The sequence below is a fragment of the Pelodiscus sinensis genome, chromosome 1 (assembly GCF_049634645.1).
Source record: "Pelodiscus sinensis isolate JC-2024 chromosome 1, ASM4963464v1, whole genome shotgun sequence".
In the NCBI taxonomy this organism is placed as follows: domain Eukaryota; kingdom Metazoa; phylum Chordata; order Testudines; family Trionychidae; genus Pelodiscus; species Pelodiscus sinensis.
Window position 1 is genome coordinate 138090093 of NC_134711.1, and position 18573 is coordinate 138108665.

Sequence of the window (18573 nt, forward strand, 5' to 3'; positions counted from 1 at the left end):
GCTTCAGTTGCTTTTTCTGGTGAGTGGGAGGGGTGGAACCCTCTTCCCCAGGGAACTGAGTTCAAGTCTTAAATATCTGCAGTGGGAGACCTCTTTGGCTCACATTTATCAGTGTGTGTCCTGAGTGAAAGTTACTCTTGATTGGGCTGTTCACTGTTGCTGAAGGATAGGTTTATGGCAGTAAAGGTCATAGTACAGGCAGACACCCTCCAGCATCACTCCTGTCCCTTTACTCGCCTTCAGGTAAAGTTGCAGCACAAACAAATTTTTATCAAAAGTGATTTTAATATGGAGAGAACAGTCCAGAGGGGTGCCAGTTAGCCTTCAGCCATGGCAGCAGCTTGTATAGAAAGAGCTCAGCCCTTAACTCCACCACTGAACCTTAAGCCAAGGCTAACTCAATACTCCCCACACATGCATGAGTTAAAAAAAAAAGCTACCAATTCTAGAAAGGTCAAACAGTCAAACTTCAGAGACAAGTATGGCAGGCTCACACCACTCCCCAAGCCTCCTCAAAGGCTGTGGTGATCTTTGCACATGTCAGGGCAGCAGAAAGGGGATAGTTACTGATGGAGATCATCTTCTCGGTGTAGTCAACATTCAGCTGGGGAGAGAAGGAACCAAAACAATCCATGTTGCTCTCCAGTTAGTTAACACCCCCAGCCACTGACAATCCTGAGGCACGCTTCTAGTACTTTCCACGCTATAGAGGGCAATCCACCCAAAACTCATATGCACCCACTCTTGAACCAAGTTGGAACTATTATTGACCCACAACACCTTGTATTCAGGTGAAGAAAAACAAGGGTGTGGCATATGATCAAAGTTTCAAGACAATTCCTGTAGAAAACAGAAAGGGACTATCCTGCTAGCAAATGATGACTATCCTGCTAACAGCACCCCTCTCGTGGGAAAGAGTCTCCTACTTCCCCAGAAAGGTCTACTGCTCCACCAGGCAAATATAGGAAAAGAGATGCATCAGCCTCCACTGCCCTTACCGAGCCATGGGCAAAAGCTCCCACAACAACTGCAACAGGCTCTGATGTAGGAATCAGTTCATGCACGTCCGTAACATTGGGGACGGAGAAAGAGGTGCCTATCTTCATGCAGCCCACAGGAAGATGATCAGTCACTGGATTCTTGATGACCTGCATGTGGAAGCAAATTTAGCTGGAGGTTTAGAGATGAGAACTTGGGATTCAACTTTTCTGTACAGGATAAACTTAAACAACTAATAGTGTGGTAGCACTTTAAAGTACTAACATACTATTTGCTTAAGTTTATCCTGTACAGACTAACTCAGCTACCCCTCTGAAGCTTTTGAACTTTTCTGTACAGTAGCACAGTCTCTTTCTACCACATTCTCAGTTCTCAATGAGCACCACAAAATCATTAAGTTGCCCCTCAACTGTTAGGAAATTTGTTACCTTCAATAGTTTCTGGGGTCCATCAGCTGCACGGACACTGAGTTTATGTAGCAGCTGAACTGGAAGGAGAAAGAATGAGGAAGTTTCATATCAACATTAGAATATCCATTCTTCAGCAAGCTGAGTTGGAAAAAGGCTAAAGTTTCATGTCTGAAACTTATGATTTCCAATGCATGGGCAATGCAGAACCTTCCCTTGTGGCAACAGCTCTCCTCCCACTCTCCCAAACCATCTCTAACTGGTGTTTATATCCCCAGATTCACAGAAGGTTCTGCTCTGACATGTGAACAGACCCAGGGTTTGTTTTCTGTATTGCCTTCCTCTGCAACAGAGTCAACTCATGGGTTTAAACTAGTGTAAACTGTGGATTTTCTGTAGCAGTCTTTACATCAGGATATGTGGACTTCCCTAACTTAGCAAAAGGATTTGGGTCTCTCTCAGCAGCTGGGTGGCTGTGGATCTGGTCTGCAATGTGCAGATCAAAAGGGACCAGCATGCTTGCTCATTTAGTCTGACCTTCAAATCTGAGTCTATATTGATCTTTCAATGTTTTCTAAAAAATGTGAGTCCTGAATATTTATGGCTTCCTTCCATCCTATGTTGCTTCATTCTGAAAGCCTCTTCCCCCACCCTAAACTACTGAACCTGGAATTCAAGCGGGGGGGGGGGGGGGGGGGAGAGCGTGAGGAGAGAAAGGTGATGATAAAATAAAGACAAGCTATAGGATCACAGGGTCATAAAGCCAGGAGCTGGAGGGGAAAAAAAATCAAGAGCCAGTTTGAACCTCTTACCCATTAGACCACAGAATCGATCAAAGGTTCGGGGAATCCTGGTCTGGGGATTGACTTCAATCAGAACATTTTTCTGGGTGTGGATGTAAACCTGCAGCAGACCAGCCCGGTTCAAGGGACTATCCATGAGCATTAAGAGGCTCTTAAGTGAGAAAGCACAAAATGGAGAAAGAACATGACACTAGAGAATGTGATGCTAAAAAGGAGGATAAACTCAAAGGCACCTGGGTTTGGGCACAATGACCAGGAAGGGACTATTCTGCTAAGGCTGTAGTGAGGAAAGAGTCCAAAAAGCTGCACTTACTGTGCTGTTAGAGTTGTCAGATGGTTTCAACAAAAATACCGGACATACTTGATATTACATCTATTTACATCTTATTTAGAAAATACTGGACATTTATATTTTCTTAATTTGTTTCCTGCACAGAAAGCTAAAATATTGCCCGGCCTTTTCAAAACTGGACACCTGGCAACCCTATGTGCTGTAGCAAGACGTAAAGGGAAAGTCGTTTACATAAGTAACGAGATTTTTAAATTTAAATAGCCACGGAAGGATTCAATAACAAGCGGATCTCTCCTTAACGGGGAGACCAGAGAAAACGTTCCCTTTTGGGTAGCTGTCGCATAATCACCTCCCGCAGGGGTCGTACCTGGTGTGTGATGTCAGGCCTCACCTCCCCTGGGTCCCGGCCGCTCCGCAGCAGCAGTGATTTGTGCTTGTCGCAGTTCAGCAGCTCGTAGGTCTTCCCAACCTGCAGCCAGAGCAGTGAGGGGAGCGTGAGAACGAGACGGGGGCGATGAGCTTCGCCAGGCCCAGCCCGCCCGGTTCCCCGGCACCTTAACGGTCTCCAGACTCGCTCCCTCGAGAAGCACCAGAAGCCGCCGCCGCTGCGCCCGGGGCCGCTTTGCCTCCTGGGCCGGGTCTGTCTCCTCTGCCGGCCTGCGCAGCTGCCGCGTGGGCGCCGCCATCTTAAGACCGGAAGTAGCGTCACAGCTACGGCTCCTGCTCGCTTGAATGGGGACCTCGCGGTCCCTCTCGCGGCGCGGAGGGCCAAGAAATCGGCCACTTGCCTAGCACTTCCGGTGCGCGACAGGCTGCTTCCGGTAAGAGGACGGAACCATCGGCGTCACGTGCTCTGTAACCGGCTCTTGGCCCTACTGGCCGCTAACAGGATCCCAATTAACCAAAATGGCGCGCTCGGTTCCCGTCAGCCTTACCTGAGGCGGGCGCGTCCTTAGCCCGTTTTTAAAATCTCAGGTCGCCATCTTGGAAAAGGGGAAAGCCGCTTCCGGTCACCTGTTCCCGTCGGAGGGTTAGAGCGCGGACACTTCCGGTGCCCTTTCTCCCTCCTGTGCGGCAACGTGGGGGCAGGTGAGGGCTGGCTGCTGGCCGGGGAGCGCGACCCGAGTCTCTCGTGCCGGGCGGGGGGGAGGGGTTGTCTGTCTGTCTGTCTCACTCACTGTCCGTCCCGCAGCGCCCGCCTGCCCGAGCTCGCCATGGCCCAGAACCTGAAGGACTTGGCGGGGCGGCTGCCGGCCGGGCCGCGCGGGATGGGCACCGCCCTCAAGCTGCTGCTGGGAGCCGGCGCCGTCGCCTACGGAGTCCGCGAGTCGATCTTCACCGGTGAGTCCCGCTGCCGCCGGCCCCTCCCGCCAGCCGCCCCCTCCCCGCCCCCTTGCGCGCCCCTGACCCGTTCCCGCTCTGCCCGCAGTGGAAGGAGGCCAGCGGGCGATATTCTTCAACCGCATCGGTGGGATCCAGCCGGACACGATCATGGCTGAGGGGCTGCACTTCAGGTAGGGGGGTGCTTGGAGGGACGAAGGTTCCTGGGGTGTGAGCCCTAACCCTGGGTTCTTTGGTGGTCACTGGGCCCATGGAGGTCTCCTAACTCCTACAGAAAACGACCGTCAGACCAGCAACCTGAGTGGTTGGACTGTGCGCCCAGAGCTTTCTGCTTTGCACTACTTTCTGCTGCTTGATCAGATGATAGCAGCCCACAGGCCAAATAGTGGGGTATGGAGGACGTGCGGGGGTTAAGTGGCAATACCACCCCCAAGCGGGGTAGGGGAGGGACACAGCTTTCCAGCATGTGCAGGAGTGGGTGACGGCAGGGTCCCCACGACTGACCACATCCTTGGTGGGGTGGCAACTCAAACAAGTAGCTGGAGTGTCTTGTTTTTCCTTTGAAAATATGATCGTTCAAGTCCTAAGTTAGTCCTTTAAATATTGTTTTATCCTTCTTTGATATTCTTCAGTGTTTGATCTCACTGTCTCCCCCCTCCTCTCCCACACGTTCACGCTCTGTCCCCAACCGCTTTCTCGCCTTCTTGATACCTCTGTTTACTGTATAACATTTAATCCTTGGCGTTTCAGAGTTCCCTGGTTTCAGTATCCGATAATTTATGATATCCGAGCTCATCCCCGAAAAATCTCCTCCCCAACAGGCTCTAAAGGTGAGACCATTTTCTTAGGGCACAGTCCTTTGCCAATTATTTCTGTATTAGCCCAGCACTAGAATATTAGAGCATGTTGTGGCGCCTAAGCAGAGCTGAGCATGCACAGGATTGGAATAGTGGGATGGGGCTGCAGTCCAGGAGTAAAACTTTATCAGTTAGTGGAGAGCCTATGACTGGAATATTGGCTTGGGGCCTGCAAATTTAGGAGTATTGGCAGAGCTGGAACATTGCCAGGCTGGAAGGTGATCCAGTCAATCTGATTCTCTGTCTCTTAGATCTACAGATGGTGAACATCTCTCTGCGTGTCCTTTCACGCCCCAATGCTGCAGAGCTGCCCAAAATGTACCAGCGCCTGGGTCTGGACTATGAGGAGCGGGTCCTTCCTTCCATTGTCAATGAGGTGCTCAAAAGTGTTGTGGCCAAGTTCAATGCTTCCCAACTCATCACTCAACGAGCTCAGGTAACCCTATGGTGGAGGACCTGGAATGGTAGAGCTTGCCTGGAGTTAGCTATCCCCTCCTTCTTCCCCACTCCCAACCCCCTTCACAGCACAGGATGGACAAGGGACAGAGGTGGGTGTGGAAGGATTATCTGTTGGCACCAGGTTCAAAGGCAGTGGATACTATGAGAAACCTCCACTGGCTTCTGGTGAGTGAGGTGGAACTTTTGGTTCTGGTACGTGTTGGGAGCAGTAACAGGGAAATGCAGGAAAGAGGTCATGGAGGCTAAATGTAAATTTCTTTACATTGGCCTATGGTCAATCTATATAATATAGACAGAGTACACTGGCAGAGCACTGCTGTATCAAAAAGATTTTATAGAAAAATTCTTATAGCCCAGAACCACACCATTGAATCTCCAGGGATACAGATCCCAAGATGGAAGAATGTATTACTGGCCTCCAGTTTAAAAAAAGCAATTTGAGTGCACAGTGTAGAGAGACATCAAAAGCAGGAAAACCTAATGGCAATAATGGGGGTTTTAACTTCCCACAAGCAGCCTGGTCCAATAGCACAATGGAAGCTTTTCATCAACATTTTAAGTGATAGCTGTTCCAAGAAGCAAGTTCTAAACTGCACAAGAGAGAAAATATTTGTTCATGTTAGTCTTAAGAAGCTGTCATGAAGTTACAGTAGCACAACCACTAAATAATCATAACCACAGTTTAATAAGATTCAACATCTTTTGGGCTCCTACGATACCAAAAAGTGACACTAAACTTTAGAAAGGGGGATTTCAATAAAATGAGTAAGTTAGTCAAAAGAAGTTAAATGATAAAGAAGCAGATAAAATTCCAAGAGATAGAATTGATTCTACTTCTAAAAAAAATAGAGAAGACATGGGCACTGTTGAACTAAAAAGGATCCTGAAAGGCAAAGAGTGAATCCGTATGACTAACTGAAGATGCTATTCAAGCCAAACAGAAATCCTTCATAATTTCAGAAGCTAGTCATTATGAAGCAAATGAACGGGTGAATACATTGTAGCAGGCAATGTGGAAGAGGAAAATTTAAAGGGAAGAGATAGTTTGAAGAGAAAATAGCGAAAGTCATAAAACAAATTAGATTATTTCAATGTATCAGAAGCAGGAAGCCTGAGAAAATTGGTGAGTCCCTTGGATTATCAGAGGTTTAAGAGTACGATTAAGGAGGATAAAGATTTGATTGAGAAGTTGCATATTCTCCTGACACCAGACTTCAGCACTGAGATGTTAGAGGGATTCCTATAATTTTCTGTCCTTTCTGATATGAAGATGAGGTCCATTCCACATTGATCATTTACAAGGCAATAAATCACCAGGCCCTGCTGGGATATAGCTCAGAAGGAGTTTCAGGATGAAGTATTGGAGTTGCTAAAAAGAATAGTCGCTTTCTCATTAGCAACCTCTTCTGGAGGATAGAAAATGGTACTTGCGCATATAAGAGAAGTAATGGAGAAAGGGATATATTGTATATTCAGCAGTGAAGAAGCAAAATATGCAAATAATAGTTATTTGGGTTAGTCTGGACAAGAGAGGGACTGGGAGGAACTTTAAAGAGACCCGGACATGCTAGAGAACTGGGCCACGTGCTACCAAATGAAGTCCCTTGTCAGGGAATGCAAAATAATGCATGGGGGGGGGGGGGGAGCTGAACCTCTGGTTTACTTTATACTGCAGGATTCAATATTAACTGTATCAGCTCAAGAGAGACCTGGACATCACAGACAGCTCAGTCATAGCCTCTGTGGTCAAAAAGAAAAACAGAGTATTAGGAGACATATGGAAAAGGATTGTGAATAATACAGGGAATATTGTAATGCCTTTATATACATCACTGGTACAGCCTTCTCTAGATACTGTGTGCAGTATTGATCACGGCGTCTCCAATGGATATTGCAGGCTGGAGGCAGTTCAGAGAAGAGTGGAGAATGATCAGGGGGTCACTGGGATTGTTTCCTTAGAAAGGAGACAAATAGGGGACATAAGTCTCTACAATAATGACCCCTGTAGAAAAAAGAGCTCCGAAACTTCTCTTGGCCTTGTCTCAGAACAAGTGAACACCTACATTGAAAGGTGGGAAATTCAGACCTCATAGTAGGAAACGCTTCCACGCTGTGTGATGTAAACTTAGGAAATCATTGCCACGAAAGTGTTGCTGAGGACTGAGAGAACTCAGTTAATGGCAACATTAACATTTTAACAGCCCATACCATTTTTGGAAGGGATATTAAAATTCATGCTCCAGCATTTAAGCTGATCTCTGACTTTTAGAGACTAGGCCAAAACCTAATAGGGGTCACATTTTTCCACATCTGTTGGCTGCAGGGTCTCTTATAGTTTTTCCGTGCAGCAGATGGTCCTGGCCTCTGTAGGTCTTGGATATTCAAGGGTCCTGGCTACCCAAGAATCCTCTCCTTGTTATTCAGGATACTAGGGACCCTAGGAAGTGGACTGAAGGAGAGGGAGGTAGTGATGCTTTGGAGAGAATGGTAAAGGAAGAGTTCAGTGGGTTACAGTCCTCCTCCTCCCCACCCTTGTATTTCAGGTCTCTCTGCTTATCCGACGGGAACTGACAGAGCGAGCCAAGGATTTCAGCCTCATCTTGGATGATGTGGCTATCACAGAGCTGAGTTTTAGCCGTGAATACACAGCAGCTGTTGAGGCCAAGCAAGTGGGTGAGTTGGAGCTGCCTGCAAGCCCAGCCCAGTGCTAGGAAGTGAGTACGCTGGAGTGGCCCTTATGGTTTGGAATCCTGAGCACGTCTGCCTCTGTGACAGGTGAATGCTAGGATGCTACTGGGAGCATCAGCCACAGACAGCTCCATTCCTTTCCTTTTCGCATCAGGCAACTTAGTGCCACAAGTTGTGTCTCAATGGCACTAGCATCCCAGGGCTGTAATCACAGTCAGCTCTTGCCAAAGTCTGGGTCCCTTGGCCAGCATCCAGACCTGTGTATTTGACGGGCAGCATTTGAAAGTGCTTTATCATGGAAGCTGGACTAAAGATTCTCCATCCCTGAGTTGCCATTGCTTCAGGGAGCTCCGCTCCTTTAGTTCCTGACTCTTGGTGCTTGTAGCTGTATCGTGGTTGTGCCTAGGGTGCCCCGCCGCCCTGTGCTGGATACAGCCAACACATCCTTAGGGGTTCCCTTTCTAAGACGTGGACAATAATGATGAGCTAGGCAAGGGTCCAAGATACTGTAATGGCAGGCCCTGAGAAGCACAAGCCCCAAGGAACAGACTGTAGGAAGGATCCTGCCATGGGATTTAAAAAGATGGGACCTGGTTCTGATGTCTCTGATTTTGGCCTTTTCCCTCCCTAGCTCAGCAAGAGGCCCAGCGAGCCCAGTTTCTGGTGGAGAAGGCCAAGCAGGAACAGAGGCAAAAGATTGTCCAGGCAGAGGGGGAAGCCACGGCTGCCAAGATGATATCCTTTTCATGCCCTGGGGAGGAGGAGGGGTTGGTCAGAGTGTCTGGCATGGGCTGGAACACAGGGTGCCTCTGTCAGCCTGAGAGGTGCACGCACAGGGACTGAAGGCAGATGTGACCGGTGTCACTCTTCTCTGGGCAGAGCAAGGGGGCTGTCTGTGTTCGCCTTTGGTCTTGGTGTAGGCTGGAGCCTCCATTCCCAACTGACAGTTGACTTGATCTACATCCAGCTCTTGTCATCCCATTGCCTGTGGCTTGGGGGGGGCATGTGCTGTCCCTGGAGCCAAAGGTCAAACTGATGCCATGCTCATTGTTTCAGACAGAATGTGGTTACTGTTAGGAGGGGAAGCTGGGCAAGGGTCTGTTAGAAGATTCCCCCTTAACTTACTGTGGGTCCCACATTGGCGAAGCATTGAGCAAGAACCCAGGCTATATCAAGCTGCGCAAGATCCGAGCTGCCCAGAACATCTCCAAGACTGTGAGTGGGGTGGGGTGGGGTGGGGTGCCTGTCTCATTCTGCTTCACAGTCCTGTTTGCACACCCCACAGCCCAGAGGCCATGTGATGAGTCAAAGGCGAATGTGACCTGCTTCCTCCTGACCTTTCCCCTTTTCACCCCACTGTTCTGTCAAGTGGGGGTTGCCTGTACTGATCTGTGATCTTGGTGGGGGAGTAGGAGCCTCCCCCCACCGTAAAGTCAGATCTATATCAGCATCCTATACCCAGCCACAGCTACCGAGAGGCCCCAGTACCTGTGGTGTGGGAAAGGGGCACATGCCTGCTTGGGTGTCAGAGGTCAATGTGATGGAAGATGGAATGAGCACAAGTTCTCCAAATCTGATGGCCCTGGATGTAGGGCATGACTTTGTCCTTATTCAGACTGGTACTACTGTAACTAAGATGTGCTCTTGTACCAATAGAGAGCTCCAGGTAGACCGGAGGCAGGCAGAATATGGACCAGATACAAACGCCCCGCTGCCCAGCAGGAGTGCCCTGCTTGTGTCCCAGCACGCTGCTCAAAGCAGCTGGTTGCAGGGGCTATGTGCTTGCTGTGTGCCCTTGGGGGAGGGGCCTTGCATGCTACCCAAGCCCCGGCACAGTCTCTCAGCTTACCTGGGCTGTGCTTGCAGCGCAGGCAGCACACAGAGTATCCCTCCTGCCAAAGGGGGACACAAAAAGCACATGGCCCACCACAGCCAGCTGCTTGGAGCAGCATGTGGCTGTGACGGAGGGAGCCTGCCTGAGGGGCCTGCTAGGCTGCTGGTCCGGAGCCGCCTAAGGTGAGCGACTCCTGGCCAGAGCCTGCACCTGCCACCCCACTCCCTCCTGCATACCAATCCTTTACACTAAGCTTCCTTTCCCCCCACCTCCATCCCAGATCCTTCACCTCCTCCATTAACAAAGAGTGGAGCCCTTGACCACTTACCAAATTCTTGCAGTGGCCTCTTATCAAAAACTATTGCCCACTCCTGATGTGTAGACCTTTGGGATTTGATTGTAAGCCTAGCTTCAATTGATTCATCTGGACCCAGTTCTGTTTTAATTTATGGCAACTCAACAGAAACCAGGTTTAAATCTGATTAAGAATGTCCACACGATTTTGCACCAACTTAATTACATTTGTGTTTAAACTGAGTTTAAAGGGTAACTGGTGCAGCCTCGGCAGGTGTCATAGATCATAGCAGTGTAGGGCTGGAGGGGACCTTGAGAGGTCCTCTAGTCCGGTCCTCTACTTGGGCAGGGCCAAATAAACCCAGAGCATCCCTCACAAGTATGTGTTCAGCCTGTTCTTAAAAACCTCCCTGAAAGCCCCCGGGTCATCACCTCCCAAGGACCCAGACTACACTCAACAGCACAGAGTCCGTTTCTTTCTTTCTTTCACACTCACACACACAAAATGTCTGCAAGGTAGCAGTTGTAAGGAGGTGAAGGGGCCTCATTGACCCCACCCTTCTGCAAACTTGCCCCCACTTCAGCCATCCTGCCCTCACTTGGTCTGTCTTCCAGATTGCAGCGTCGCAGAACCGTGTGTATCTCACAGCAGATAACTTGCAGTTGAACCTACAGGATTCGGACTTCACCAGGTAAGGTGGTTCAGAGAGACTCCAGAAGGTGGATTCTTCCCTTTTCCCGAAGCTCACTCCCTCTGTATATGAATGTTAAAGGCGTTCTGAGCCCCCAGAGATGTCCCTGAATCCTATTTCCCTTGAGTAGGGCAGTCCATGGATTGTACGGGAGGGCCTTGCTTGTCTGTATTTATACTGTTATAAAAGGAGAGATGTCTGTCACGCTGTCTGTCACAAAGAACATTTGAGAAGAGAAGTTTCTAGGCGGAGGCAGGCCACTAGCCCCGCCTACAGCCTCGCCCCCTTTGCTGAGGCCCCTCTCCCACCCTGGGGAGGGGAGGAAGAGGTGCAGTGTGCCGAGTGTGCGCCACCCCCATCTCCCACAGGGAGCGGAAGAGCATGTGCACACCTGCCCCAGCATCCTTGGAGCAACTGGGAGGGAAGAGGCCACATGGCCCCAATGTCCCCTTTCCCCCTGGGAGCAAGGAGGGAGGAGGCCACATGCGCATTTAATGCACAATGGGACCGGTAATGCAAGCTCAGGTCAGATCAAGTTAAATCTAATTGTTTTTCTCTTTTCTCTCTCGTGGCTGCCTCTCCTGCCCTGCAGAGGAAGGTAAGGCACTTGTCACTTTGGGTGATGCCTTTTCCAGCGCATGGGAGCAGGGCTGGTGGCTATCAGCAGTTCAGGCCACAAGGGAAGTGCACCATAAGGAAGAGGGTGGTCTAGGGGTTTGAGCACTAGCATGACACTTGAGTCTAGTTCTCTGCTACAGACTTTCTGTGTGACTTTGGCAACTCCGTGGGAGTTTGGTGCTTAAGTGCCTGTGAGAACATAGGCCTTCACATCTGTCTGCTCCCCAGCTGTACATGGACTGGTAGCACTGTCCTAGCTCCCAGGGATGTGCTGCGGGCAGATACGTCACACTGTGAGGTGCCCCAGTGTGACAGGCAGGCAGGCAGGTGGTGTGGGGAGCCCAGGCTCAGGCAGGCTGGGATCATGGAAGGAGGCAGCTTGCATGGGCATTGCATGCTGTAGGTGAGCTCTGTTGTGTGGAGGGGGGCTTTCTCCATGCAGGTTCCTTTTCCTCAGAGGCTCTTTCAGTCCCCTTGGAGTGTAAACTCCCTCCATGCTCTCAAAGGCCTCTGGTGTTTATGGTTCTCTCCTGCCCCTGCTGAATCCCACCTGTGACACGGGTAGGCCAGCTGCTAGAGTGGGGCTTGGGAGTCAAGACTCCCGGGTTCTGTTTCCGCTGTGGCCGCATCTTGTGCGACCTGGAGTTATTTCCTCCTCTGCCTTCGACTCTGCCACTGTAAGAAGGGCTGAACGGCTACTTCTCCCAGGGGTCATGGAGCTTTGAGAGATGCTAGTTTAGCCAGGACTGGAAGCCAGCTCTGTTCCCGGCGCTGCTACTGGGGCATGTGGACAGGCTGGATCTGCTGATTAAACTCTCCCTGCCTGTGCAGTCTGTAATGGCTCATTTCTCTCTCCTGCAGTGACAGCCTCCTAATGAAACAGGGCAAGAAATGAAGCCATTCACACCAGCTGGCCGAGCGAGTGACTTGGCGAGACTCCTCCTCTGCCTGGGCCCTCCCCTGGGGCCTGTTCGCTTTCATCGATCGCCATCTCACCCCCTTCGAAATTCCCAATGCAGTGGCCTAGTTGGTCCCTGTTTCCCAGTGTTGGGAGCCCTCTCTGCCATTGGGTTTCAGCAGTTGGCTGGTTTAATTCCTCCTTCATGTGTGTGCTGTCCAATCCCATTTGGAGGACCAGTGAGAGCCCTTGGGGACCTGTTCACACCCCGCCTCTTCTAGAGCTTGGATTTTTATAGGGCTAGAACCATAACTGCTGTCTGCCAAGCCTGTGAGGCCTTTATATTTTGGTAACAGCACCCAACTTTCAGTTCGATGACTATTGAGTTTCTATTCCTCCCCCCCCACCCTGTGGGAAGCTCATGGATGAAGGCTTTCAAGGGGCTTCTGCTCTCAGATCACACAATCTAGTCTGCTCAGTGATTCTTTCAGAAGTTTGTAAAAATAAAAAACTCAAAATGTGTCCCAGGTGTGTGTGGGGTGGAGACTGTATTTTGTGTATCTGGTGGGGTGGCAGTGGGGGAGGGGGAAACCCTCTTTGTGCTACAGGGGACAGATGAATGGAGCTGATGCTCTGCTGCCAACACACACTGATACCCAAGTCTGCTGCACTTGTGGCAAGGCCTGAGCGGTGAGACGCTTCACGGAGCCTGCTTGCTGCCATTTCAGCTGCCTGAGCCCAGGGCTGGAATAAGGCCCACAGCCCCACACTGCCTGCTTGGGAGCTGGCTGAGCAGGGCTGTTTAATCAGTCCTCTCCATGCATTGCTTGCTCAGTACCAGCTAGATTTAGGGTAATGACACTTCCTCCCCAACACCATCTTCATCCCTTTGCTTTTCTCAAAGCTGAATTAAACTGTCTCTTTTTATTCTCATGTTTCCTGTAGGAGGCCTGCCCAGCACCTCCCCTCCCATCTGCTGCTGCAGGGCGAATGGGGTGGATGCTTTGCTGAGCACCTTGCATGGTGCCAATACTTTAAGCAGTTTCCTTCTAAGACTGTGTCCACACTGGCGCATTCTTGCATGAAAATGGCTGCTCTTGCGCAAAATCATGCCACCTGTCTACACTGGCCGCGTGTTCTTGTGCAAGTAAACTGACGTTGTATTGTAGAAAATCAGGGCTTCTTGCGCAAGAGCTCTTCCAGAAAAGGCCAGTGTAGACAGGCAACATTAATTTCTTGCGCAAGAAAGCCCTATGGTTAAAATGGCCATCAGAGCTTTCTTGCGCAAGAGAGCGTCTACGCTGGCATGGATGCTCTTGTGCAAAAGCACATGCCAGTGTAGACGCTCTCTTCTAGAAGGGTGCGTCTAGCTTGGCAAGATTTTGCGCAAAAGCTTGCCAGCTGTCTGCACTGGCCACTTGAATTTGCACAAGAGCACTGACTTTGTAATGTACAAAATCAGTGCTTCTTGCGCAGTTACTTTCACGCTCCCGCTCGGGGAAAAAGCCCTCTTGCCCAAGAATACTTGCGCAAGAGGGCCAGTGTAGACAGGGAAGAACTGTTTTGTGCAAAAAAGCCCCGATGGCTAAAATGGCGATCGGGGCTTTCTTGCGCAAAATCATGTCTAGACTGGCCACGGATGCTTTTGTGCAAAAGCATCCGTGGCCAGTTCTGTTAAAAGTATTTCCGCAAAACTTTTCAATTAAAAGTATTTCTGTAAAATCATGCTAGTCTAGACGCAGTCAAAGAGTTTTTGCAGAAGAACTCGTCCATAAAAGAGTTTTTGTGTGAGAATGTGCCAGTGTAGATGTAGCCCAAGGCTACGTCTACACTCATGGGCTGTGTCTACACTGGGCCACTTATTCTGGAAAATCAGTCGCTTTTCCGGAATAAGCTGCGAGCTGTCTACACTGGCCCTTGAATTTCCGGAAAAGCAACGATGCTCTACTGTACAAAATCAGCTGCTATTCCGGAAAAACTATTATGCCCGAGCGGGAGCAGAAGTCCTTATTCCGGAACACTGTTCCAGAAAAGGGCCAGTGTAGACAGCCCAGTAGTCTTTTCCGGAAAAAATGGCGATCGGCGCTCTTTTCCGGAAAAGTGCGTCTACATTGGCCCCAGACGCTTTTCCGGAAAAAGGGCTTTTCCGGAAAAGCAGCCTGCCAATGTAGACGCTCCTTTTCTGGAAAAACTGAAAACGGAATAGTATTCTGTTTTAAGCATTTCCAGAAATTCATGCCAGTGTAGACACAGCCATGGCTTCTTATGCAAGTACAGCCATTCTTGTGTAAGGAAATTTACAGTATGGTGTGGTGAGAGAGGGCTTCTTTTTTATCAGGTGTAAGCACTCTCGTGCAAGAGGGCAGTGTGGATGCTCAGCAGGGGTTTCTTGCGCAAGAAAGCCCTATGGCGAAAATGGCCATCAGAGCTTTCTTGTGTAAGAGAGTTTCCACACTGCCATGGATACTTTTGTACAAAAGCACAGCTTGTACATGGCAGTGTGGATGTTTTCTTGCACAAGAACCCTTGTGTAAGATAGTCTTGTGCAAGAAGCCGCCAGTGTAGCCATAGCCTAAGACCGTGGTCACCAACCCATCGATCGCAAGGCCTTGCCCAGTCGATCGCAAGGCATTCGGGCAACCCCACTCCCCATTTTCCCCACCCCCGAGAAGCCCCGCTACCTACCTCTAGTGTAGTGCCGGCTTCCCGCAGGGTGGACAAAAGTCCTGTTTGAAGCCCGCGTCACTTCTGGGAGTTCTGGAAGTGCACGGGCTACTCCTCTCCTACAGCTCTGTTGCATGCTGGGGGAGCGGGCGTCAGCCCCAGAGGAGGAGTGCGGAGGCTTCCCGGTGCTGCTAGCGCTGGAGGGGTGACTTGAGAGCAGGGGTATCCCTGTGCTGTAGGAGTGGGGGTTGGCCCCGGGGTTTGGCTGGGCAGTGCCACAGGAGGGGGGTTTGGCCTTGCTGCAGGAGGGGAGGGCAGGGGTTGGTTGGGCTGGGCCAGGCCGGGCTGAGCTGCACTGTGGAAGGGGGGTTTGGCCCCGGGGCAGGTGCCCGCGGGGGTTGGCCATGCTGTGGGAGGAGAAGGGATGGGCCGGGCCATGCCATGGAAGGGTGGGGTTTGGCCCTGGGGCAGGCACCCGCGTGAGTTTGGCCCTGCCACGGGAGAGGGGGTTGGCCCCGGGACAGGCACGCGAGGGGGTTCCCTGCCCCGTGGGGGGGAGCGGAGGCATGTGCTGGCTTCCCTCTGGGAAGGGGAGAATCCTGGGAGGAGGCAGATGCAGGGGACTCTCTGCTGCCACTGGCACCCTGCCCCCACTCCCCAGACCCTACTCCCCTGTCCCCAGCTACAGAACTCTGTCCCCATTCCCTGAACTCTGTCCCCACTGGCACCCTGTTCCCTGCTGCAGAACCCTGTCCTCTGCCCTCCCAGCACCTTGTTCCCTCTCCCCTGCCCCTAGCTGCAGAACTTTCCCCACAAAATGTATAATTATAAATGCTTCATTTTAGATTTAAATAGCATGAATAAAAAACAGACCATTTATTTCATAACTATAAACGAGATTTTAATTTTATATATTACATAATTTAAAAATAAACTTTATCAGCGGCTACGTCTAGATTGCATCCCTTTTTCGTAAAAGGGATGCAAATTAGACACATCGCAATTGCAAATGAAGCAGGGATTTAAATCTCCCCCACTTCATTAGCATAAAAATGGCTGCCACTTTTTTTCGGCACAGAGCTTTGCCAGAAAAAAGCGCCAGTCTACTCGCGGAGCTTTTAGAAAATAAAGCCTTTTCCGAAAGATCCCTTATTTTAAGAGGAATAAGGGATCTTTTGGAAAAGGCTTTATTTTCTGAAAGATCCCTGACTAGACTGGCGCTTTTTTCCGGCAAAGCCCCGAGCCGGAAAAAAGCGGCAGCCATGTTCATGCAAATGCAGTGGGGAAAATTTAAATCCCCGCGGCATTTGTAATTCTGACTTGTCTCATCTGCATCCCTTTTCTGGAAAAGGGGTGCAGTGTAGAGACAGCCTAGATGTAGCCAGAGTGTGTAAGTAAGGGCTGGGGATAGCAAATGATGGACAGGAGGAGAATAGAGAGGGCGGGGCTTCAAGGAAGAGGCGGGGCGGTAGATCTTTACCTGTTCTGAGATTTTAAAAGTGATCTTCTGTGTAAAAAGGTTGGAGACCACTGGCCTAAGAGGAATCAAAACTGCTCCCGGACCGCTGGTGGGGAGAGCCTGGAATTGCAGCAGCTGGGGGGCTTCTCCCCAGCTCTCTTGCATCTGCCTTTCCTAGCCCAGGTGCTCTAGAAGGGGAGAGGCTGCCCCTGGGCCCTCTGGCTGTGCAGTGCTGAGAGAGCCCCACCTGTCTCCCAACGAATTGGCATTGCTGCGCACATGGTAACTGATGTGTGCGAGGCATCTGAGGCTCAGGAGAACGCTATTGCAGTGTCAGTTGCCACATGCCTCCTTGTGTGTAGATGGCAAAGTGATGTCAGAGCTGCTGTGCCGGGGTTATGACAGCCACGAGAACAACTGGGTTCAGAAATGAGCGAGCTACTTTCCTGGAAGACAGCTCTATCCATGGCTGTCAGCCAAGGGGGCAGGATGCAGCTCCATGCTCTGGGTGTCCCAGAGCCTCTGATCACCTGAAGCTGGGACTGGATGATGAGATGGATCACTCAACCGTTGCCTGGCTCTGTTCAGCCCTTTTTGGGGCACCTGGCACCACCCACTAGCAGCAGCTGGGGGCAAGAGAGGTCATTGCTCTGGCCCAGTGGGGCTGTTTGTATAGTCTCATTAGCTGCTCCCTGCTTTTGTCATGCCCCAGACTGCTGGTTCACACTGGCACCAGGCCCATTAGTGGGGGGACACTTACCATTGGGTTAAGGAAATGGGGGCAGCTAACCCAGGCTAGCACCATCTGTAGGGCCATGGGTGGCATGAACATGGAGCTGGGCATTGGGTTCCAAGCATGGGGGGAGAATACAGCTCTGGGGGACAGGAATGTGACCACCACCCTTTCACTGCCTTGCTCTGGAGCTGCTGCATTCCTGATTTCTGGCCCACAGAGCTGGCTAGCCAACAACCTGCCAGCCCTGAGTGGGTCACTCAGCCACAGGAATCAACCGTCCCCCCCTTGTTCCTATAAAGCCTGGTCAAAATCACCTTGGCTTTAAAACACCCAGACTGGGCCCTGGGGAGCCTCATGGCTGTTATCTCAGCTCCCCTCCCCCAGCTCAGGGCGCTCTGCCCTGCCCCATAGTAGTGTTTGGGGCCTGCAGTGTTAAACATTCACTTCAGGCAGCATTGACCTTTCCTCTCTGCTTCTGCCGGAGTCCCCAGCCACCTTGCAGCCGTGGCACCGCTTGGTGCACTCTGACTTTCCTGGGACAAACGAGCCCTCTGGCTTAGCTGCATGCCACCTCCTTCCCCTGCACGGGCATTGTTCAGTGCAGAAACAGCCCTCACCCAGGACTCATCACCCTTTTCCTGCCAGCAGGCCAGCCCTCACACCACTCCCAGCCAGGGCTTTTGCGGGCTCCACACATCGCCCTCTCCTGGGGCCAGGCAGGTGTAACCTCTTGCTCCCAAGCCTCCTGGTTACGTTTTAATCTCACCATATAGGGCATGATGAAGACTAGGCTAGTGTGCGGGGTTGCCTGTGTGGTCTGCACTACAATGTTACATCCAGGTAAAGCGTCTTACCCAATCACATCAGTGTCTATGTTGCTGTTTCTGCAGAAGTGGGGGCCTGCTACACTGACATAACATCACCTCTGCAGGCGGCTTAGTGTGCATATCGATGGCCACATTTACTGCCCAGCTGTAGCAGCAGGTCTCCTACCTGGGCCTTAGCAGAGGGGCTCACAGCTGGAGCTCTCCCTGTGCACCCTACAGCCAAGAGGCCGTGTTGTGAGCTCTGAGGAGGGCTTGGTTTCCCTTCAAGAAGCAACCCCCCCCCCCGGTGAAAATGCCGTTCTTGGTAGTGTCACAGCTGCTATTTCACATTTCCTCTCTGGCTGCCAGCTGCAGCGCAGGGAGTGGCGCACTAGTTCTGATCCTCACATGGGCAAACATTTGGGCTGTCAGCCCCAGGGCCAGGCTGAGGGAGGGAGAGGAGGGCTCTGGCTGTGAGCCTTCCATAGGCAGACAGCCAGAGCTGGAGCTGAAAGGTGAAACAGCAGCAGCAGTGACACTGTCAAAAATATCAGTTTCGCTGCTGATCCGCTCCCTGCTGTGAAACTCAGCCCTGCAGTGGCTCACAGTGGTGAACTTGGCCACGGCTGACAGCTTTTGGGGGAGCCACTGCTGTGAGCCAGTGCCTGCCTGATAGCTGGGGGGAGCCAGCTAGGAGCCCCGCCAACAGCTAGGGCAGCCAGGCTA

General features: G+C 51.1%; 2 protein-coding genes and 1 non-coding gene across 3 annotated transcripts; 2 read left to right on the forward strand and 1 right to left on the reverse strand.

Annotated features, from left to right (window-relative positions):
• Nucleotides 1-265: 265 nt before the first annotated feature.
• EMG1 (EMG1 N1-specific pseudouridine methyltransferase) lies at nucleotides 266-3381 on the reverse strand. The gene is made up of 6 exons (XM_006124134.4): nucleotides 3056-3381; nucleotides 2869-2970; nucleotides 2219-2360; nucleotides 1428-1486; nucleotides 999-1148; nucleotides 266-604 (listed from the first exon to the last, which is right to left on the reverse strand). The coding sequence occupies exons 1-6, from the start codon at nucleotides 3185-3187 to the stop codon at nucleotides 491-493; spliced, it is 699 nt and encodes a 232-aa protein (XP_006124196.1). The 5' UTR covers nucleotides 3188-3381; the 3' UTR covers nucleotides 266-490.
• A 50-nt stretch (nucleotides 3382-3431) lies between these two features.
• On the forward strand, nucleotides 3432-12704 carry PHB2 (prohibitin 2). Its single transcript, XM_075903580.1, has 9 exons — nucleotides 3432-3590; nucleotides 3694-3842; nucleotides 3931-4015; nucleotides 4593-4672; nucleotides 4951-5135; nucleotides 7702-7831; nucleotides 8478-8581; nucleotides 8984-9061; nucleotides 10590-12704. Exons 2-9 carry the CDS (start codon nucleotides 3716-3718, stop codon nucleotides 10668-10670), a joined length of 870 nt encoding a protein of 289 aa, XP_075759695.1. The 5' UTR covers nucleotides 3432-3590; nucleotides 3694-3715; the 3' UTR covers nucleotides 10671-12704.
• On the forward strand, nucleotides 9140-9425 carry LOC112545984 (small nucleolar RNA U89). Its single transcript, XR_003089580.2, has one exon. It is a non-coding gene; the product is annotated as a small nucleolar RNA U89 (small nucleolar RNA).
• Nucleotides 12705-18573: the final 5869 nt, after the last annotated feature.

Coding starts and splice junctions, on each gene's coding strand:
- EMG1 (XM_006124134.4), bottom strand. CDS start 3,187: ATGGCGGCGCCCACGCGGCAGCTGCGCAGGCCGGCAGAGGAGACAGAC. Junction 2,361..2,868: donor GGCCTGACATCACACACCAG/GTACGACCCCTG, acceptor TTCTCACTTAAG/AGCCTCTTAATGCTCATGGA. Junction 605..998: donor GAGCTTTTGCCCATGGCTCG/GTAAGGGCAGTG, acceptor TTCTCTCCCCAG/CTGAATGTTGACTACACCGA.
- PHB2 (XM_075903580.1), top strand. CDS start 3,716: ATGGCCCAGAACCTGAAGGACTTGGCGGGGCGGCTGCCGGCCGGGCCG. Junction 3,843..3,930: donor CCGCGAGTCGATCTTCACCG/GTGAGTCCCGCT, acceptor CTCTGCCCGCAG/TGGAAGGAGGCCAGCGGGCG. Junction 5,136..7,701: donor TCATCACTCAACGAGCTCAG/GTAACCCTATGG, acceptor CTTGTATTTCAG/GTCTCTCTGCTTATCCGACG.